Here is an 18,662-nt window from a genome sequence, read left to right as displayed (position 1 = left end):
CAAACACACAAAGGTTGAAATCAATTTGTAAACGTCTCGATAATGCATATGATCCAGAAGTGGAACCAAGTTGTTCTTTTGCGAGTCTCAAGGAAGTCTCAAGTCTTTGTGCACATGTCCGAGTCAAGTCCCAAGTCAAAGACTGGCAAGTCCAAGTTGAGTCCCAAGTCAGTGTGCACCAAGTCCAAGTCGAGTCCAAGTCTTCTTTTTTGAGCTTCCAGTCATTTCAAGTTCTTAAACCGAAGTTCTATATACAGCTGAATTTTTCTAATTTATATGTTTTTTTAAACTAAATTGTACTACTTTAAAACATCATGCAACAAATAGGGATGCAACAATATCCAAATATTTGGCCGCAGTCATTTGTTGCACAATGAAAAAAGGGGGAAAAAAATCAAATTTAACCTCAAAAGCCCAGAGTGCCACTTCTGACAAGATGGCTGACCACATGCTGTTTTGTTGAGCAGGAAAACTACCCAAACAAAATCGTCTTCTCAGCAAACCAGTGGTTGGTAAAATTGTGTTTTTTTGTTAATCTTTTTAGTAATACCTTGCAAAATGTCTAGAAGGGCCAAATTTGGAATAAAGGGTTAAAACTGAAAAAGTGGATATTTCAGTGTTCAGTGAACTTATAACAGTAAGTTAATGCATTGTTCAAAATTTTCCAAAGAAGAAAAGGGTTCTTAGGTTCTCCAGGGTTAAATGCCTTGACGAGACCTTAAGGCAAATCACTACTGTCATAATCCAAAGAATTAAGATTTAAAAGTGCATAATAACATAATACTTCATCTGGAGAAAAGGTTCGTGGTCTATGTAGTTCCCTCTGTTTTAGCTGTTGCTGTATCAAAACAATGCATTATGACAGTTCCCAATGTTATTGTAAGACTTAGACACTAAGACAGTGTCTAAGTTACTGTGACATTCCTAGTAATAAATAGATGAGTTTGTTCCTGTAAAATGAAGCCCTGAAAGTATCAAGTGTATCAAATTATTTGTCAAAGGTTTTGAGGAAAAGCATCAAGTCATCTCAAGTCTTAGGGCTCAAGTCTAAATCAGTCCCGAGACAACGGCCTCAAGTCCAAGCTGAGTCGAGTCTTAGCCCTCAAAATAGTGCCTCAAGTCTGACCCGACTCCAAGTCACGACTTCTAAGTCCCCACTCTAATATGGTCTACCTGTATTAGAGGTCCGGTCTGAGACCGTCTCAAGATTGCCATCTGTCCCGCGTAGATTCGGTTGGCCCCGTATTCACCTGCGTGATCCACTCGCAGCATCCGGTCCAACATCTCTTTCTCATCGTTGTCTCGTGGAGGCGGGATCACACTATGGCACCGAGAGCTCATCACCAGAGGGGGCACTAGAACAGATCATGTTTAGAGAAGATTGCTAATAATTAACAACGTTTAAATCTTACAAAGCGTATTGCCGAATAAGTTCATTTCGCCCATGCAATTCTATCGATTTTGTCAAGATAAAAGCACGTCTCTAAATACTGTACTGGCTCTTAATAGACTCTTGTTTTTAGCATTAGCTAAGCTAACAACATTACTTAACAGTTTTGGACAAAAAAAGCCTTCATCTTACTTTTCAAAAACTGTCGAACCTTAAGCGGACCAAATACAATTAGTCGGGCGTGTGTGGCTTGCTGCATGGCTGTGAAATTTCAATGTTAAACTTAAAGAAAGGTAACTAGGGTTTGGTAACTGTCATTGAACTATCAGGCGAGTCTGGCGCAGAGTTATGACGTCACTACAGGGCGACCAATGTTGATTTGTATTTGTATATAGACAACGTGAAATCAGAAGCGCAATTAATCGTCAGTAATCTTTACAATCAGCTATATCAACCCCACTGATTGATTCGAATACTTTCGTGGCTCTCCACAGGTAAAATATGGTTACTTAGGTAACCATATTGGTTATAAAATCAAAATAAATATATAAAAAGGTAGGCTTTTCATATTTTATATGGGCCATATGTGTTACAATTAACCAACTAACTGCTTGTTAATACTGTCTTTATGTTGTAAGTACATTATTATCTCTTAGTAAATTACTGCACATTCTCTAAAGGTGGCAGTATTGTACAACATGTGCCTCATCTAGGACACTTTACTGTAGGATAATTTGCTGTAATTGTTCACGTTGGTTTACTTACTACGTTGTCTATAAACATAACCTATATTTTGTATATGCCATATCATGTAAATTTGGGGTGTAAATGAGTTCCTTCTTTATAGCTGAAATTTGTGTGCAGGACACAGGGACAGAGGAATTTGAGGAATGAATGGTGTCTCGGCTGTTGGCTGTGATAGTCCTGGGTGCTGCTCCGTGTGTTGGTTTGGGCTGTATGTGTTTGTGGTGAGACACTGGTTATGCGCTTCCCTATCTGTCTGTCTGACTGTGGGCAGTTACACATGTGTGGCAACTATATGGTATGGCCTACGTGTGCTTTCCTTTTTGTCCTTTCCGTACCTAATAAGGACAACATTTCAATTCTTAAGTGTCCTCCTGACCACCTGTGTGTTTAGGAAGAAAGCAAACAGACGCATCAATGCACTGAATGTAAATTAGAAAGATGTATTTATTTCTTGCACAGTTTATTTTAACATTTGCCAAATTCAGACACAGGGATATAAGCCCAGTTTATATTGTGTTGATGTACCACATTCATTAGGAGTAAATGCAGAGCATGGGGAAGGGCATCCAATGTCAAAACCTATGGCGAAGATCCATGCTGTTTTTTGTAGTTTTTTTCTTCCAAGTACCCTTCAAGGTCTTCCAGCTATACCTTTTGATTAGATATCCAATACCTTGACCTTATTAACTTTGTAACAAATAAAGAAGACAATCATTACACTGTTTGCTTTAAGGTGCCTTTTTCATGTTCAGTCTGAGGAATTCTTCAATTAGGTGGTGCTGATGGTTTGTTTTTCAAAAGTCTGGGTAAGACTAGACTTCTTTGCAGAGAGGCATTAAAGAACGTCTGACAGGTGTACCATAGTGTGTGTCATCTTCCAAAAACAAACTTTCTCTTCTATGTGAAAGTATATACAGCATTAGGTAAGCACTAGTGAATCTGAGGTGCAATGAGAAGAAGGAAAGGCGGTCTAGTGCAGAGGAGCCATGACAAATGGATTAAAGAACCAACCACAACCAGAGTGAAGCTCAAATGTATGCACCTTGATGCATATGTGGCTTTCACTTTGTTTATGTGGTGTTTGCATGCATCCATGGACCTGTAGTCTGCACACCCTTGCTCCGAGGCTCTGGCCAGACAGTGCATAGCTGTGGTGGGACGCGGGCTCAGTGCGTCAACAAGGTCTGCTCTCACTAAAAAGAGACGTGATAGGTCTTGTCTCATAGGGCCTGGTGTGGCAGGTCACCCAGAGCTCCCTTTGTGACAGCCATCTGTGTGAATTTAATGTAAGATTTAAATGTATGTGTGTCTGCACTCAGAATTGGACTCATAATTGTCCTTAACAAATTCTTGACTTAAGGTTTGAAGCTCACCCACTGTTATATTTCCCCTGTCAGTTCTTTTTTATTTCTCTTTTATACCAATTGCCCATGCCAACAAGCAGGTGCAATGACAAGACTTATATATATATATATGTTATGTATATATATATATAATTATATATATACACACATATATAATATATATATACATATATATAATATATATATGTATATATATGTATATATATATATATATATGTGTGTATATATATATATAATTATATATATATATACACACATATATATATATATATAAGTCTTGTCATTGCACCTGCTTGTTGGCATGGGCAATTGGTATAAAAGAGAAAATAAAAAAGAACTGACAGGGGAAATATAACAGTGGGTGAGCTTCAAACCTTAAGTCAAGAATTTGTTAAGGACAATTATGAGTCCAATTCTGAGTGCAGACACACATACATTTAAATCTTACATTAAATTCACACAGATGGCTGTCACAAAGGGAGCTCTGGGTGACCTGCCACACCAGGCCCTATGAGACAAGACCTATCACGTCTCTTTTTAGTGAGAGCAGACCTTGTTGACGCACTGAGCCCGCGTCCCACCACAGCTATGCACTGTCTGGCCAGAGCCTCGGAGCAAGGGTGTGCAGACTACAGGTCCATGGATGCATGCAAACACCACATAAACAAAGTGAAAGCCACATATGCATCAAGGTGCATACATTTGAGCTTCACTCTGGTTGTGGTTGGTTCTTTAATCCATTTGTCATGGCTCCTCTGCACTAGACCGCCTTTCCTTCTTCTCATTGCACCTCAGATTCACTAGTGCTTACCTAATGCTGTATATACTTTCACATAGAAGAGAAAGTTTGTTTTTGGAGGATGACACACACTATGGTACACCTGTCAGACGTTCTTTAATGCCTCTCTGCAAAGAAGTCTAGTCTTACCCAGACTTTTGAAAAACAAACCATCAGCACCACCTAATTGAAGAATTCCTCAGACTGAACATGAAAAAGGCACCTTAAAGCAAACAGTGTAATGATTGTCTTCTTTATTTGTTACAAAGTTAATAAGGTCAAGGTATTGGATATCTAATCAAAAGGTATAGCTGGAAGACCTTGAAGGGTACTTGGAAGAAAAAAACTACAAAAAACAGCATGGATCTTCGCCATAGGTTTTGACATTGGATGCCCTTCCCCATGCTCTGCATTTACTCCTAATGAATGTGGTACATCAACACAATATAAACTGGGCTTATATCCCTGTGTCTGAATTTGGCAAATGTTAAAATAAACTGTGCAAGAAATAAATACATCTTTCTAATTTACATTCAGTGCATTGATGCGTCTGTTTGCTTTCTTCCTAAACACACAGGTGGTCAGGAGGACACTTAAGAATTGAAATGTTGTCCTTATTAGGTACGGAAAGGACAAAAAGGAAAGCACACGTAGGCCATACCGTATAGTTGCCACACATGTGTAACTGCCCACAGTCAGACAGACAGATAGGGAAGCGCATAACCAGTGTCTCACCACAAACACATACAGCCCAAACCAACACACGGAGCAGCACCCAGGACTATCACAGCCAACAGCCGAGACACCATTCATTCCTCAAATTCCTCTGTCCCTGTGTCCTGCACACAAATTTCAGCTATAAAGAAGGAACTCATTTACACCCCAAATTTACATGATATGGCATATACAAAATATAGGTTATGTTTATAGACAACGTAGTAAGTAAACCAACGTGAACAATTACAGCAAAATTATCCTACAGTAAAGTGTCCTAGATGAGGCACATGTTGTACAATACTGCCACCTTTAGAGAATGTGCAGTAATTTACTAAGAGATAATAATGTACTTACAACATAAAGACAGTATTAACAAGCAGTTAGTTGGTTAATTGTAACACATATGGCCCATATAAAATATGAAAAGCCTACCTTTTTATATATTTATTTGATTTTATAACCAATATGGTTACCTAAGTAACCATATTTTACCTGTGGAGAGCCACGAAAGTATTCGAATCAATCAGTGGGGTTGATATAGCTGATTGTAAAGATTACTGACGATTAATTGCGCTTCTGATTTCACGTTGTCTATATACAAATACAAATCAACATTGGTCGCCCTGTAGTGACGTCATAACTCTGCGCCAGACTCGCCTGATAGTTCAATGACAGTTACCAAACCCTAGTTACCTTTCTTTAAGTTTAACATTGAAATTTCACAGCCATGCAGCAAGCCACACACGCCCGACTAATTGTATTTGGTCCGCTTAAGGTTCGACAGTTTTTGAAAAGTAAGATGAAGGCTTTTTTTGTCCAAAACTGTTAAGTAATGTTGTTAGCTTAGCTAATGCTAAAAACAAGAGTCTATTAAGAGCCAGTACAGTATTTAGAGACGTGCTTTTATCTTGACAAAATCGATAGAATTGCATGGGCGAAATGAACTTATTCGGCAATACGCTTTGTAAGATTTAAACGTTGTTAATTATTAGCAATCTTCTCTAAACATGATCTGTTCTAGTGCCCCCTCTGGTGATGAGCTCTCGGTGCCATAGTGTGATCCCGCCTCCACGAGACAACGATGAGAAAGAGATGTTGACCGGATGCTGCGAGTGGATCACGCAGGTGAATACGGGGGCCAACCGAATCTTACGCGGGACAGATGGCAATCTTGAGACGGTCTCAGACCGGACCTCTAATACAGGTAGACCATATTAGAGTGGGGACTTAGAAGTCGTGACTTGGAGTCGGGTCAGACTTGAGGCACTATTTTGAGGGCTAAGACTCGACTCAGCTTGGACTTGAGGCCGTTGTCTCGGGACTGATTTAGACTTGAGCCCTAAGACTTGAGATGACTTGATGCTTTTCCTCAAAACCTTTGACAATAATTTGATACACTTGATACTTTCAGGGCTTCATTTTACAGGAACAAACTCATCTATTTATTACTAGGAATGTCACAGTAACTTAGACACTGTCTTAGTGTCTAAGTCTTACAATAACATTGGGAACTGTCATAATGCATTGTTTTGATACAGCAACAGCTAAAACAGAGGGAACTACATAGACCACGAACCTTTTCTCCAGATGAAGTATTATGTTATTATGCACTTTTAAATCTTAATTCTTTGGATTATGACAGTAGTGATTTGCCTTAAGGTCTCGTCAAGGCATTTAACCTGGAGAACCTAAGAACCCTTTTCTTCTTTGGAAAATTTTGAACAATGCATTAACTTACTGTTATAAAGTTCACTGACACCTGAAATATCCACTTTTCAGTTTAACCCTTTATTCCAAATTTGGCCCTTCTAGACATTTTGCAAGGTATTACTAAAAAGATTAACAAAAAAAACACAATTTTACCAACCACTGGTTTGCTGAGAAGACGATTTTGTTTGGGTAGTTTTCCTGCTCAACAAAACAGCATGTGGTCAGCCATCTTGTCAGAAGTGGCACTCTGGGCTTTTGAGGTTAAATTTGATTTTTTCCCCCTTTTTTCATTGTGCAAACAAATGACTGCGGCCAAATATTTGGATATTGTTGCATCCCTATTTGTTGCATGATGTTTTAAAGTAGTACAATTTAGTTTAAAAAAACATATAAATTAGAAAAATTCAGCTGTATATAGAACTTCGGTTTAAGAACTTGAAATGACTGGAAGCTCAAAAAAGAAGACTTGGACTCGACTTGGACTTGGTGCACACTGACTTGGGACTCAACTTGGACTTGCCAGTCTTTGACTTGGGACTTGACTCGGACATGTGCACAAAGACTTGAGACTTCCTTGAGACTCGCAAAAGAACAACTTGGTTCCACTTCTGGATCATATGCATTATCGAGACGTTTACAAATTGATTTCAACCTTTGTGTGTTTGTTTGCTTTCTTTGCCTGTAAATGATAAATACTCACATTCTTCTCTGGTTACAGGAAATGTGGAATCAAGAAAAGAAGCACCTTGAGAGATTTAATGAAATACTTGCTGAGAACAGAGTTCGCCCCACTGCACTTCTTCCTTTGTGGAACATTGCAGGATTTGTTTTAGGTTTGTTTTACATTAGTTCAGTGCAAATTATAATCAGTACATATACTGACCAGTCCACTAGAAATAAACATTGTTTTATTGCTCATGTAATTGGTTTGCAGGGGCATCTACTGCCTTACTGGGGAAAGAGGGGGCTATGGCCTGCACTGTGGCTGTTGAGGAAAGCATCACAGAACACTATAACAGTCAGATCAGAACTCTGATGGAGAAAGACCCTGAGCGATACACTGAATTCCTACAAGTAAGACTGCATCTTCTGCATTTTTGGGTTACATTAAGCCAGAGGTTGCCCAAAGTGGGAGTCAAGCCAGTGGTCATGAGGTGATTTCAAGATAATATTTAAAAAGTGATGGCTTATTTTTTATTTGAAACAGTACATTTTTGTGAAATGTTAAATTGTTGTTTTTTTTACATTTGCACCACCTGAAAGTATTACAGATGTAACTTCAATTTAAATTTAAAACTTACATTTTGGAAACCATACTGAGCTGATGCAATAATGTTAAGAAGAGATGCTAACCAACTCTGTGTGTATCTCTAATAGGTAATAAAGGAGTTCAGGGATGATGAAATGGAGCACCACGACACAGGATTAGAGCATGATGCTGAAAGTGTAAGTATGTCTTCATGTCTGAATACACTCTTATTAAATTAATACATAATAATACTAACACAATCTTAATTTAATGTTTAATTATTTTCTTTATTGTAGATACCTGGATATTGGCTTCTAAAAACTGCAATACAGCTGGGCTGCAAAGTGGCAATATCTGTTTCTCAGCGGATCTAGTTACAAACATCTTCAGTGTATATGTCTCTGACAGGTCATGAGTTTAAAGACTGGTTGCAATGGTTGTTGATCTGATCACTAAATTGCAGCCGTTGATGATGTATAACTCAGTCATACCAGGGTCAGTGAGAATTCCAGTGGCTAACTGCTGTGTGTTAATTCTGCATATGCACGAGTAGTCCGGCAACAGTTAGTTCACAAACTGTATCACTGCTCTGCGGTGCAAGACTAGCAACAGATAAACAAATGCTCAACCACTCTGAGTACAATGTAGAGACTAGCTTCATTTAAAACACTGAAATAACTAATCTTTTCAACCTTTACACCCAGCAAACAGCCTTTTCAGACTCAGGTGAGCCATTTCAGTTTATAGCTGCGGTAACAGTGCATTAAAGAACTTGAAGAGGTGCGTTCTGTAGTTTTTAATGCACTTCACAGAGTAACACCTACACTCCAAATGCATAATGCCGCCCCTCCTTGTTTAATGCTTACTTAAATACTGAGCATCAGGGGAATATAGTTGTCATAATGTGTGAACTTGCCAAAACTCATGAAAGAAAATACTTACAAGATGCAACATGAGCCAAATGGGTATGCAGCCTTAACATCATTATATACTTTATGTGGCGTAGATTAATAGTGGTGACAGTTTTAAAGCATGGTGCAACTGTTTAAATAAAGTAACAAATACACATGTTCAACTCCATCTTGGGTGATGAAACTATAAGTAAATACAAGATTGCACAGATTGCTATGCTAATGTGGCTAGTAATAACCTCAAATGCTACATAAACATCACTTAATCACTGTGTTTGCACATTGTCCTTTTTGTAAATTCTTCAAGTTCTTTGAATATTGTCAAAAGGAATTTGAAATATATGAGAACCTGGCAACAAGAATTTTAAAGGGCTATAAAATCTTCCCCTGTGAAGAATTGAGGTTGTAAATCTTGATACTTCGATAAAACAAATCCATAAAAGCTTTCGGATACAGGTCGTATTCCTTTTTGGCTTGTGTTTATACAGACTATTTCAGACAATCATGTTTTTGGTTAAGGCCCATTTGCACCCACTGACAGTTAACTCAGCAAATATTGCTTGGGGCATTTGACCTTCTCAACAAATAACAATTTAAAATTGTATTTATTCATTCATTTTCGCAGCCTGAGAAAACACAATCTTATGTTCTAAAAAACTGTTCATTCCTGGACTGTCATTTATGAAAGCTCTGAAATAAGGGATGAGTGACATCTTAACTGGGCGAAATGGAGACCCAACATGGCTGTAATGCATGTATACTTGCTGAGGTAAGCGCTCCGGTTTCTACATGCTCCATTCGTTTGGTGTCCCCTATACAAAGTGCTAGGACGACAACCGTAAAGGACAGCCATTAAACTAAATTAGGTCCTATGACAATTTCAGTGCATACTTTCAGGAGGAAGCCACACACATCTGGTTTTGTGGTCATTTTGCTTTGTTATAAATCAAGAAGACTAAGGTTTGGCTAATGAATCTGCTTTCCCTACTATTAAAATAGCAGAACAATTATAATTCATCCAAAGGATTTAATTCAGACTTACTACCTACTATCTGAATCAGACTGTGTACACTTGTGATCACTACTTGGACTGTGTGGCTCATCTACAGTAGCAAACATAAAGGTTGTGCCTCACACACCTCATACATCACACAAGTGTGAATCATAACCCATTTATTACAAAATGTGCATGACAAAAATCAGAAGAGTGAGGCCAATGGCTTAAATTGACTTAAATTGAGTATTTTTATGCTCTATCCAGGTCAGCTTTTCACATGTGAGATAAAAACACTTACTCAAAGCTAAAAAATACTTAAGCTAACTGTTCTACATTATGTGTATACATAAAAATACTTGTAGTGTGATGTCATACTTCAAAAGCAGTGAGCCTCAGTGAGGGGCATGTTAAGGTGATTACTTATAGTACATAAGTTAGATGGTTTATTACTTCGGTGTAATGCATATATGTATGTACACATACATGCTACATGCATGTGAAATATTTCTGTTGATTGGGGTGTGTACAGAGAGCTGTGGCCGTGTGCCTGCATGTCCTCACCTTGTGAACTGACAACACATGATGTAAAGGCCTGACATCACTTCACTGGGAATCCACTCTCAAATGCACTAGAATTATAAAACAAAAACAAAAAACAAAAAAACAAGCAAACTATATTTTAGCTATCATAATGAAAACAGACAACTATCAAACTTTCCAACAAGTTGATCTGTATTGTCTGCTTTTCTTCAGAAAGAAAAAAACTCTGCATTCACTGTATATGATGAAATGGTGACACTCTACAGTTGAGTATTGGGTGAGTTAATAGCAGGACATGACCTCTCCACTAGCATCCATCACTGAACTGACAGCTTGTTGATGCATCCAACACCTCTGCAAGGCTACTATGGTGCTCCATGCTGACACTGTCTTGAAAAACAATACTTGTGCAAACATCCCTTCACCAGTGGTTTACCTAGAAAGCAGATGGTGATGCTGGAGACTACTAATACCAAATATTACTTCAAGTCCTCTGTGAAAGTGACACATCTGTAGTGTGTATACTGTTAGCTCACCAAGTTAATTTGTACTTGGGTGGCAAGTGAATTAATAGGGTTAGATAGGACATAATTGAATAAAAATGCATTTCTTTGTCAGCTCCTATCGGCAATGTCTGTTTCATCAATGTCCCAAATCCAACAGTTGTCCCTGCCTTACATCCCTTCATCTGTCACACTGATGTATTGACAGTTTGTGAAAGGTTAACACGCACGGCCTCTTAGCACCTGGTTTGAGGCTCACTGTGGCTGCCCACCCTGCTGGCCTCATGTAGTGGCACCGCACCTCACACTGATCCCTCCTAAGACCACCCTGTCATCTTCAGTGATTCAGTGACTGCATTACTCTGGTAAATAGCATATATCTCACTGGAGGCTTGTTTTGATGCCTTGTCTCTCCTATTTATCACAGGCTGCTCCTGCAGCTGTGCCCTCTGCTGCTGCTGACAGCCTGCACTCTCAGAGTGATGTTGTCACAGATTGTCAAATTACACGCAACATGGCTACACTGAGAGCCCTTCACTATATAAAGTTTTGGTGAAGGCGCGTAATCTTGTATAACCCAATCAAAAATCAAATTACATATCTTTATGACTGATCTCAGGATCACCCACTGAGGTATTTTATAAAAATATGACAAACTTTGATTTGATCATTGTTGAACCTGTCAGCTAAGCCTGTAGTTCCTCGGTTTGGTGATGACACATATGCTCAGCAGATAAAGGGCTCGGACCACCCGAGCTTTAGGTGTCCTGACCTTGAAGGTTGGCTGTGAAAAATAACAACAGAGAGAAGAAGAATGCCTCGTATGCTGCTCAAGAGGTCAGGCCGTTGCTCCTGTCAGTCTGGAGTTCAACCTGTCTCCTCGGATCAGCACATGCTTTGCAACAAAAGACTTCTTCCTAGTAAGACTCATTATTGAATTGGGTGAGATTCAGACATTTGTATTAAGTTTAATAGCGGGGTCATTTAGTAACACGCATGTGTTTACGCTTATGTTTGTGGTAACCATAAGGGCAACAACTAAAAGAAAAGCACTTTTCGTGATGATCAGGTAAAACAATGAAAGATTTACAGCGATACCTTTTGATTTTCAGATATTTGAGATATCTGTAAACCAGACTGTAGCCTTGATTTCTTGGAAGACAGATGGTGCAGTGCATGCTTCAAGACAACTTAAGGAATGAAGAAATGTTCAGTAGATCCAATTCACTGTACTTGGGCTACATGCTTACAATCTCTTTCACTTACTATGCAGTTATGAAAAACTAACACAGTTGAAAGTTATAATATCATGCGCTCAAAATTAAAAGAAAAAGGCAAAATCATTCATTTTATTATTTTATAATTAGAAAGTTTTGTGTTTTCTTCCGTTGGTTCTTTAAATTAGCTAAATTGAGTGAGTCCAGTTTTGAATGCTGGTGTCCCTGTTGTTGCTTTCCTGCAGACCTTATGTACCCCCATACGGGCCCAAGAGCCGCAGTTAGCAAGAGATCATTAATTGTTATGATTGACAAGTTAGGATGGTGTGCATTTCATTGATGAGAATTTTACAGTCCTAGAGCTTGTGATCTTTCAGAGATCAGCGGTGCGTCACCCCACAGCCATCCCAGAGGATCAGTGTCAGATTCTCCTTCTTCATAAATGCAAACTGCACTTTTCTATGTCACTGTGGGTCAAAAGTCCAGATGGATGTAATGGTATGTTTTATACTTACTAACTATAGCACTTAAAAACAACATATTTAGCTTACTTTATTTGTGATGAACAACAACAAATCCTCATCATAGAGCATAAGCGAAAGCAGTGATGTTGCACGATGGGCCTGATGCCACAGGCATGATGTCATGCACCTGCTCTGTGTGTTGACCACTCTCCAACCTGCACTCCTCTTCATTCCTGTGTCGAAGACTGTTTGAGGTGTGTGCTCCAATGACCCTGGGGTCACATACCACACAGAAGGTCCATGCAGTTATGCCAGTCATGTAGATGTTTAAATCAAATCACTGACCATCAGAGGTGGACACTGAAGAGCTGCAGCTGAAACCTTGCTCCAATGGGAAAGTGTTTGTGGTGAGTGTGTGCACAAGATGTGAAGTATGCCAGAGAAATGTGTGTTATGCTCTCCTCTTAGAGCATCAGGACCTCCCCTCGCCATGTCGTCAGCTGCTTACCTAAGGCCCTGGCAGAAGCTCCACCACAAAACAGCAGGAAATCTGATCCATATGGTGGCTCTATAAAGCTGACCGCTGATTTGAGTCGTCATCAAAACCCAAGCAAGCACTTCTTCCCTTTGATCGCCACCACTCTCCTCTGCACCTGAGCACTGCCTCTGTCCCACCAGCACCACTGTTCCACATAAGGTAAGTGAGTCTGGATTAACACTGGCATGTGTGTGTTATGTTCTTAACACAAAAGACTAGGACCAAATGACTTGAATGAGATATTTTGAAAACATTAACATATTCATTTTCTTAGATATGAAGATACTCGGCCTTGTAGCTTTTCTACTTTTGCTTGGGGCAACTGTTTGCCAAAACAACCGCCAGAACAATGTCAAAACAGGTGGTAGGTCCACCAAAAAGACTGGTGGGGCACAAGGAGCAGATGTGAGCCAGTCCTCCACAGAGGTAGATCTACCTCCCAGAAGCACTGGAAGTACTGCGGCAGCAGCCTCCAGCAGAGAGCAAGGCAGTGGGAACAGAGGAGCAGCTCCTGTGGGGGCTGGTAGCACCAGAAGCCCTGGACAACAGGCCGAGGAGATGAGGCTGCACTTCCTCAAAAACACACATGTCACATGCAACGATGGGACAGCTGCAGGGTGAGGCTTACTGCATCTCTCTCATCCATTACCTCTTATTTTTAATCTTTGTTTTTCTGTCTTTAAGTTCTGTCTTACTTCTTCATCATTATTTCTTATCTTCTAATTTGTCTCTAGATGGCTATATGCTCTGTTAACCAGCTCCTCATTCCTGCTTATTTGTGATGCCACAGGTTTTACCTAAGAGAGTTCAGGGGGAGCCGTCGATGGCTGTTATTTCTGGAAGGTGAGTATTCAAAAACTCAAGTAGTTAATTTGGTCCCGAAGGTCAACTTGGTTTGGCGTGAGGCCCTCACTGGAATTTATCCTTATCCTTTTCTGGTCACTTTGATTATTGGTTGTGCTTACATGTGGATTGCGTATCTTAATTTTAAATATGACATGACATTAACCCGAGAATAGCCTGTTTAGTACAACAAAGGGAACAAATATTACTATCAATTGTTCATGTGAGAGACTTTTCAGCTCATTTTAAATTTCCGTTTGGTCATTTCAATGTGTGAATGTGGCCATGAGTAGGTTTAGCTGCAGGTGCATCCTCACCATACCCCACAGGCCTGTGTAATGGGCTAAAAACAGGGACCACTTAAAGAGCCCTGTGTGCCGGATATGACACCCTAATTTTAGTGCTTGTATTTTTAGGAGGCTGGTGCTGCTACAGCAAGGAGACCTGTGATTTCAGGTACCAAAATATCCCACGGCTGATGAGCTCATCGGCATGGCCCCAAACAAAGACAGGTTGGCCTTGTTTATGTACATTTCAATGGAGCACATGTACTGGAAAGCTAAATTGAATTTTTGATTTTACAGGGAGTGGCATATTGTCTTTTCAGGCTGTAGAAAATCCACATTGGCACAATGCTAATATTGTGTAAGTATCGTTTTATCCGCACAATACCATCAATAACTCTGTTTGAGATGCCACATTTTTGTTCACACAGATTTATTCCATATTGTTCGAGTGATGTGTGGAGTGGAACAGGACCTGCTCCAAACCCACTTCCAAGGCCAAGAGGCAGAGAAAAGGAAAAAGACCAAAATGCAAATACAAGTACGCTTTTTAATTCACTGCAGTACACACATTGAGTATTGTCATTTTGTATTTATCTATAGTTATAAGACAAACAATGAGATAATCAATACATTCAGATCACTGTTCACTGTAATTGATTGCAGCTGAATACACCTTCATGGGGTCCTTGATCATTCGTGAGGTCATCAAAGACTTGATCCCTAAAGGAATAAAGCAGGCCAAGGTTGTCATGCTGACTGGCACAAGGTGAGCTCCTTAATCTCAGCTGTCAACAGCAGACACTTGTAGGTGTCCTTTATTTAGTCATGAACTGAAGCTATGCTACTTTGTATTCAGGCTCAAGTGAAGATCTTAGCAGTAAGCACTGACCTCCTTTTTAAGCAGCATCCCAGATAACACTGGCAACATTAAAGCTCTGTAATATTATAATTGTCAGCACAGGGCTGCACTGTATGACTTAATTGATAAAAGCCATTGCATAGTTATTTTGTTTGTCCGTCCACAGTGCAGGGGGAACTGGTGTCTTACTGAATATTGACAGAGTGGCTGCTCAGCTGGAGCAGCTGGGGGCAGAGGCACAGGTCCGCGGCTTGGTGGATTCAGGCTGGTTTTTAGAGAGTAAACAAGAGAGATCTCCAAACTGCCCTGAGACGGTTTCATGTTCTCCTGAAGACGCCATCAAGATGGGACTCAGGTGAAGATTTTCTGATTCTGTTTCATTTATTAAATCTCTAACACATTCTTATTTGCTTACATGGACATTGTTTTCTCAGATTGTGGAATGGAGTTGTCCCTAATAGATGTCGGCAGCTCTATAAGAAAGGAGAAGAATGGCAGTGTTTCTTTGGCCATAAACTGTACTCTACAATGACATGTAAAATCCATACTTTCATTCATAAAACTTCTGTGGAGATGCTATATGGTCTTTTATCATATGTTCCATGTTTGTTTGTGTAGCCCCACTGTTTGTGGTGCAGTGGTTGTTTGACGAGGAGCAGCTGAGAGTGGAGAACATTTACTTGGGAAGCCAGCGGATGACTCAAGAGCAATGGCAGTACATTCAGAACCTGGGTCGAGAACTGAAGACATCTCTCAGTGATGTTACGTATGTATTCCTAGTAATTACATAATAATAATTGAGATTGACAAGGCACAACACAAATGGCAAGGGGGAGTTAGGATGCCAGGTCAGAGGGAAGTTAACGACAACTCCCAACCGAAGATTGGGTACAAAGTCCCAATAAGTATCATGCTTATTGAGTGAGGCAACGACTGACCTGAAAGATAAGATCATGGCCCTAATGAACACAAGGTAATCCTGACGCCAGTTACAGAGGCTAAGTGGAGTACCAATCTGAAAGTCTCATAAAAGATGTGAATGCAGCATTGAAAGCGATCCTCAACCATCAGAGAAACCAAGGAGCTGATATGCACTTCAGCAGCAGTGATCCTAGAGATGCTTAGCTATAAGAGCAACCATGGGAGCCATGAGAAACAATACTAGAAACATTGATAATTGTCAGAAGCCCAGAGAAGTGCAATGAAAAAACAGGTACCCAAGAGGTACAGCCAGATGCGCATACCTGAAGCACTGGGAACTGCCAAAGGCCTTGGACAGCCGCCTAAAGATGTATGCAAGATAATGAAGCCAGCTGAATAAGCCATCTGTTCACAACACAACTAGCTAAAGTGTACACTCAATGGCAGGGTAATAACACCAGAGGAGACCCACCAAGGTTGGAAACCGAACAATGCTGGAAAGGCATATGAGAAGGAGGCATCATATAACAGTGATGTACCGGGGGCCGGTGGCTCTAAGAGAAGACCACAGCAACCTCTCTGAACAGAATCCAGTCACCGTCACAGTGGCAGATTTCCAGGAAAGAGTCTGAGGTATGAAAAACTGGACGGCACCAGGCCCTGACATGATCCACGCCTACTGGCTAAAGAAGCTCACTGCTCTCCATGAGTGTCTGGCAGCACAAATAAACCAGCTACCAAGGGGTGGAACTCACCCTGAATGGCTAAGGGTGTACGATCCTGATCCAGAAGGATCCCTCAAACGGTACAGTCCCATCCAACTATCGGTCAATAACCTGTCTCTCCACAATATGGGAGCTCCTGTCAGGCGTCATCGCGGCTAGCATAAGTCGGTACATGGATCAATACATGAGCACAGCACGGAAGGGCATTGGCAAAGATACAGGGGAGACAAACGCCATCAGTCACCTCCTCTACATGGATGACATCAAGCTGTACGCTAATGAGTGAGACATCGACTCACTGATCCACACAACCAGGATCTATAGCACAGATATTGGAATGTTGTTCAGACTTGAGAAGTGTAGCTGGATGATGACAAAGAGAGGGAAGATAGTCTAACCAGTCCACGTGTGCTTTGTGGACCTGGAGAAGGTATTCGACCATGTCCCTCGTGGTGTCCTTTGGGAGGTGCTCCGGGAGTAGGGGATCCGGGGCCCGTTGCTAAGGGCTGTCCGGTGCCTGTATGACCGGAGCAGGAGCTGTCTTCGCATTGCCGGCAGTAAGTCAGACCTGTTCCCGGGGCATGTTGGACTCCGCCAGGGCTGCCCTTTGTCACCGGTTCTGTTCATTATATTTATGAACAGAATTTCTAGGTGCAGCCAGGGCCTGGAGGGGGTCTGGTTCGAGAACCACAGGATCTCATCTCTGCTGTTTGCAGATGATGTTGTCCTGATGGCTTTGCAGCCGAGTGTGAAGCAGCTGGGATGAGAATCAGCTCCTCCAAATCCGAGGCCATGGTTCTAGATCGGAAAAAGGTGGCTTGCCCTCTCAGGGTGGGTGGAGAGCCTTTGGCCTTTGAAGGAGGCCGAGGACTAGTGAGTGTGAGAGCCCCTGTCCAAGATGAAATATCCAAGATCCATAAGTACACCCATATATATATATATATATATATATATATATATATATATATATGGGTGTACTTATGGATCTTGGATATTTCATCTTCCCTGTCCAAGATGAAATATCCAAGATCCATAAGTACACCCATATATATATATATATATATATATATATATATATATATATATATATATATATATATATATATATATATATATATATATATATATATATATATATATATATATAATCTATGTTTCTATTTTAGGGCCGTGTTTGCGCCATCTTGCCTCTCACATACGATGATTACTAAAAGGTAAGGTCCTATTTGAGTTTAAAGTATATAAAATTTTCCTCAAACATATGTTTTATAGTTTACTTATTGTTGCAATTAACATTTTTTGTAACTTTTTTCCTGTTTTTTTAGTAACTGGATGACTTTCCAAGTTAAAGGCACTTCTCTGCCACGAGCCTTGCAATGCTGGGACAAGAATCTAGAGGCTGCGCGTAACAACAGGACCCCTGCAAGAGGCTGCCCATTCAACTTGGTGGACACCTGCCAGTGGCCCCAGTGCAACCCCACCTGCCCAGCCTTAGTGGATCAGACTACCCAGCAGGAGCTCACCCTTCTGCAGATGCTAGTAGCCTTGGGACTGGACCTCCAAACTCTGGGGGTAGATCAACAAGAAGATGGGGAATCCTTGGTTAGCATAGTTAGCAATGGGGGCTAAGATAAAAAGAAAAGTGGTGAGAGACATACATAAGCTTGGTGTTAAATTAACACATGTCAAATAACCATTGACACAGTACATAAATCTGGTGACTTGTTGCTGGTATGCATTCCATTATACTCCATGGGTCTGCCAAAAGATGACTTGGCTGGGGTAGCCTATGTGGCAGTGAGAGAATGGTGTAGCGCCCACTACTGGACACAGGACAGAACTAATTCATAAATTAGGCTGTCTGTAACTAGATACTTATGCCAGTCAGTGGATTTCACCACA

The 18,662-nt window shown here is 40.5% G+C and overlaps 2 protein-coding genes across 2 annotated transcripts in view; both read left to right on the top strand.

The window, feature by feature from the left end:
- coq7 (coenzyme Q7 homolog, ubiquinone (yeast)) overlaps positions 1-9,319 on the top strand; it is an 11,210-nt gene extending 1,891 nt beyond the window's left edge. The window contains exons 3-6 of the mRNA XM_033967593.2: positions 7,425-7,539; positions 7,641-7,780; positions 8,084-8,152; positions 8,252-9,319. Of these exons, the coding sequence (XP_033823484.1) occupies positions 7,425-7,539; positions 7,641-7,780; positions 8,084-8,152; positions 8,252-8,329 (402 nt within the window). The 3' untranslated portion in view covers positions 8,330-9,319. The remainder of the gene's footprint in view (positions 1-7,424; positions 7,540-7,640; positions 7,781-8,083; positions 8,153-8,251) is intronic.
- A 3,535-nt stretch (positions 9,320-12,854) lies between these two features.
- Positions 12,855-18,591, top strand: notum2 (notum pectinacetylesterase 2). Its single transcript, XM_033967582.2, has 12 exons — positions 12,855-13,284; positions 13,400-13,742; positions 13,916-13,968; positions 14,385-14,480; positions 14,553-14,613; positions 14,684-14,793; positions 14,919-15,021; positions 15,281-15,469; positions 15,549-15,649; positions 15,733-15,880; positions 17,927-17,974; positions 18,086-18,591. Exons 2-12 carry the CDS (start codon positions 13,402-13,404, stop codon positions 18,387-18,389), a joined length of 1,554 nt encoding a protein of 517 aa, XP_033823473.1. The 5' UTR covers positions 12,855-13,284; positions 13,400-13,401; the 3' UTR covers positions 18,390-18,591.
- The last annotated feature ends 71 nt before the right edge of the window (positions 18,592-18,662 follow it).

This window comes from Periophthalmus magnuspinnatus, chromosome 1 (assembly GCF_009829125.3).
Source record: "Periophthalmus magnuspinnatus isolate fPerMag1 chromosome 1, fPerMag1.2.pri, whole genome shotgun sequence".
Lineage (NCBI taxonomy): Eukaryota > Metazoa > Chordata > Actinopteri > Gobiiformes > Gobiidae > Periophthalmus > Periophthalmus magnuspinnatus.
The sequence above is the reverse complement of the archived record's forward strand: the minus strand, read 5'-3'. Positions and strand labels throughout refer to the sequence as shown.

Excerpts from the sequence above, each read along its gene's own strand:
- notum2 (XM_033967582.2), top strand. The coding sequence starts at position 13,402 with ATGAAGATACTCGGCCTTGTAGCTTTTCTACTTTTGCTTGGGGCAACT. Across the intron at positions 13,969-14,384 it reads ATGGCTGTTATTTCTGGAAG|GAGGCTGGTGCTGCTACAGC; the intron begins GTGAGTATTCAA and ends TTGTATTTTTAG. Across the intron at positions 14,794-14,918 it reads AGACCAAAATGCAAATACAA|CTGAATACACCTTCATGGGG; the intron begins GTACGCTTTTTA and ends AATTGATTGCAG.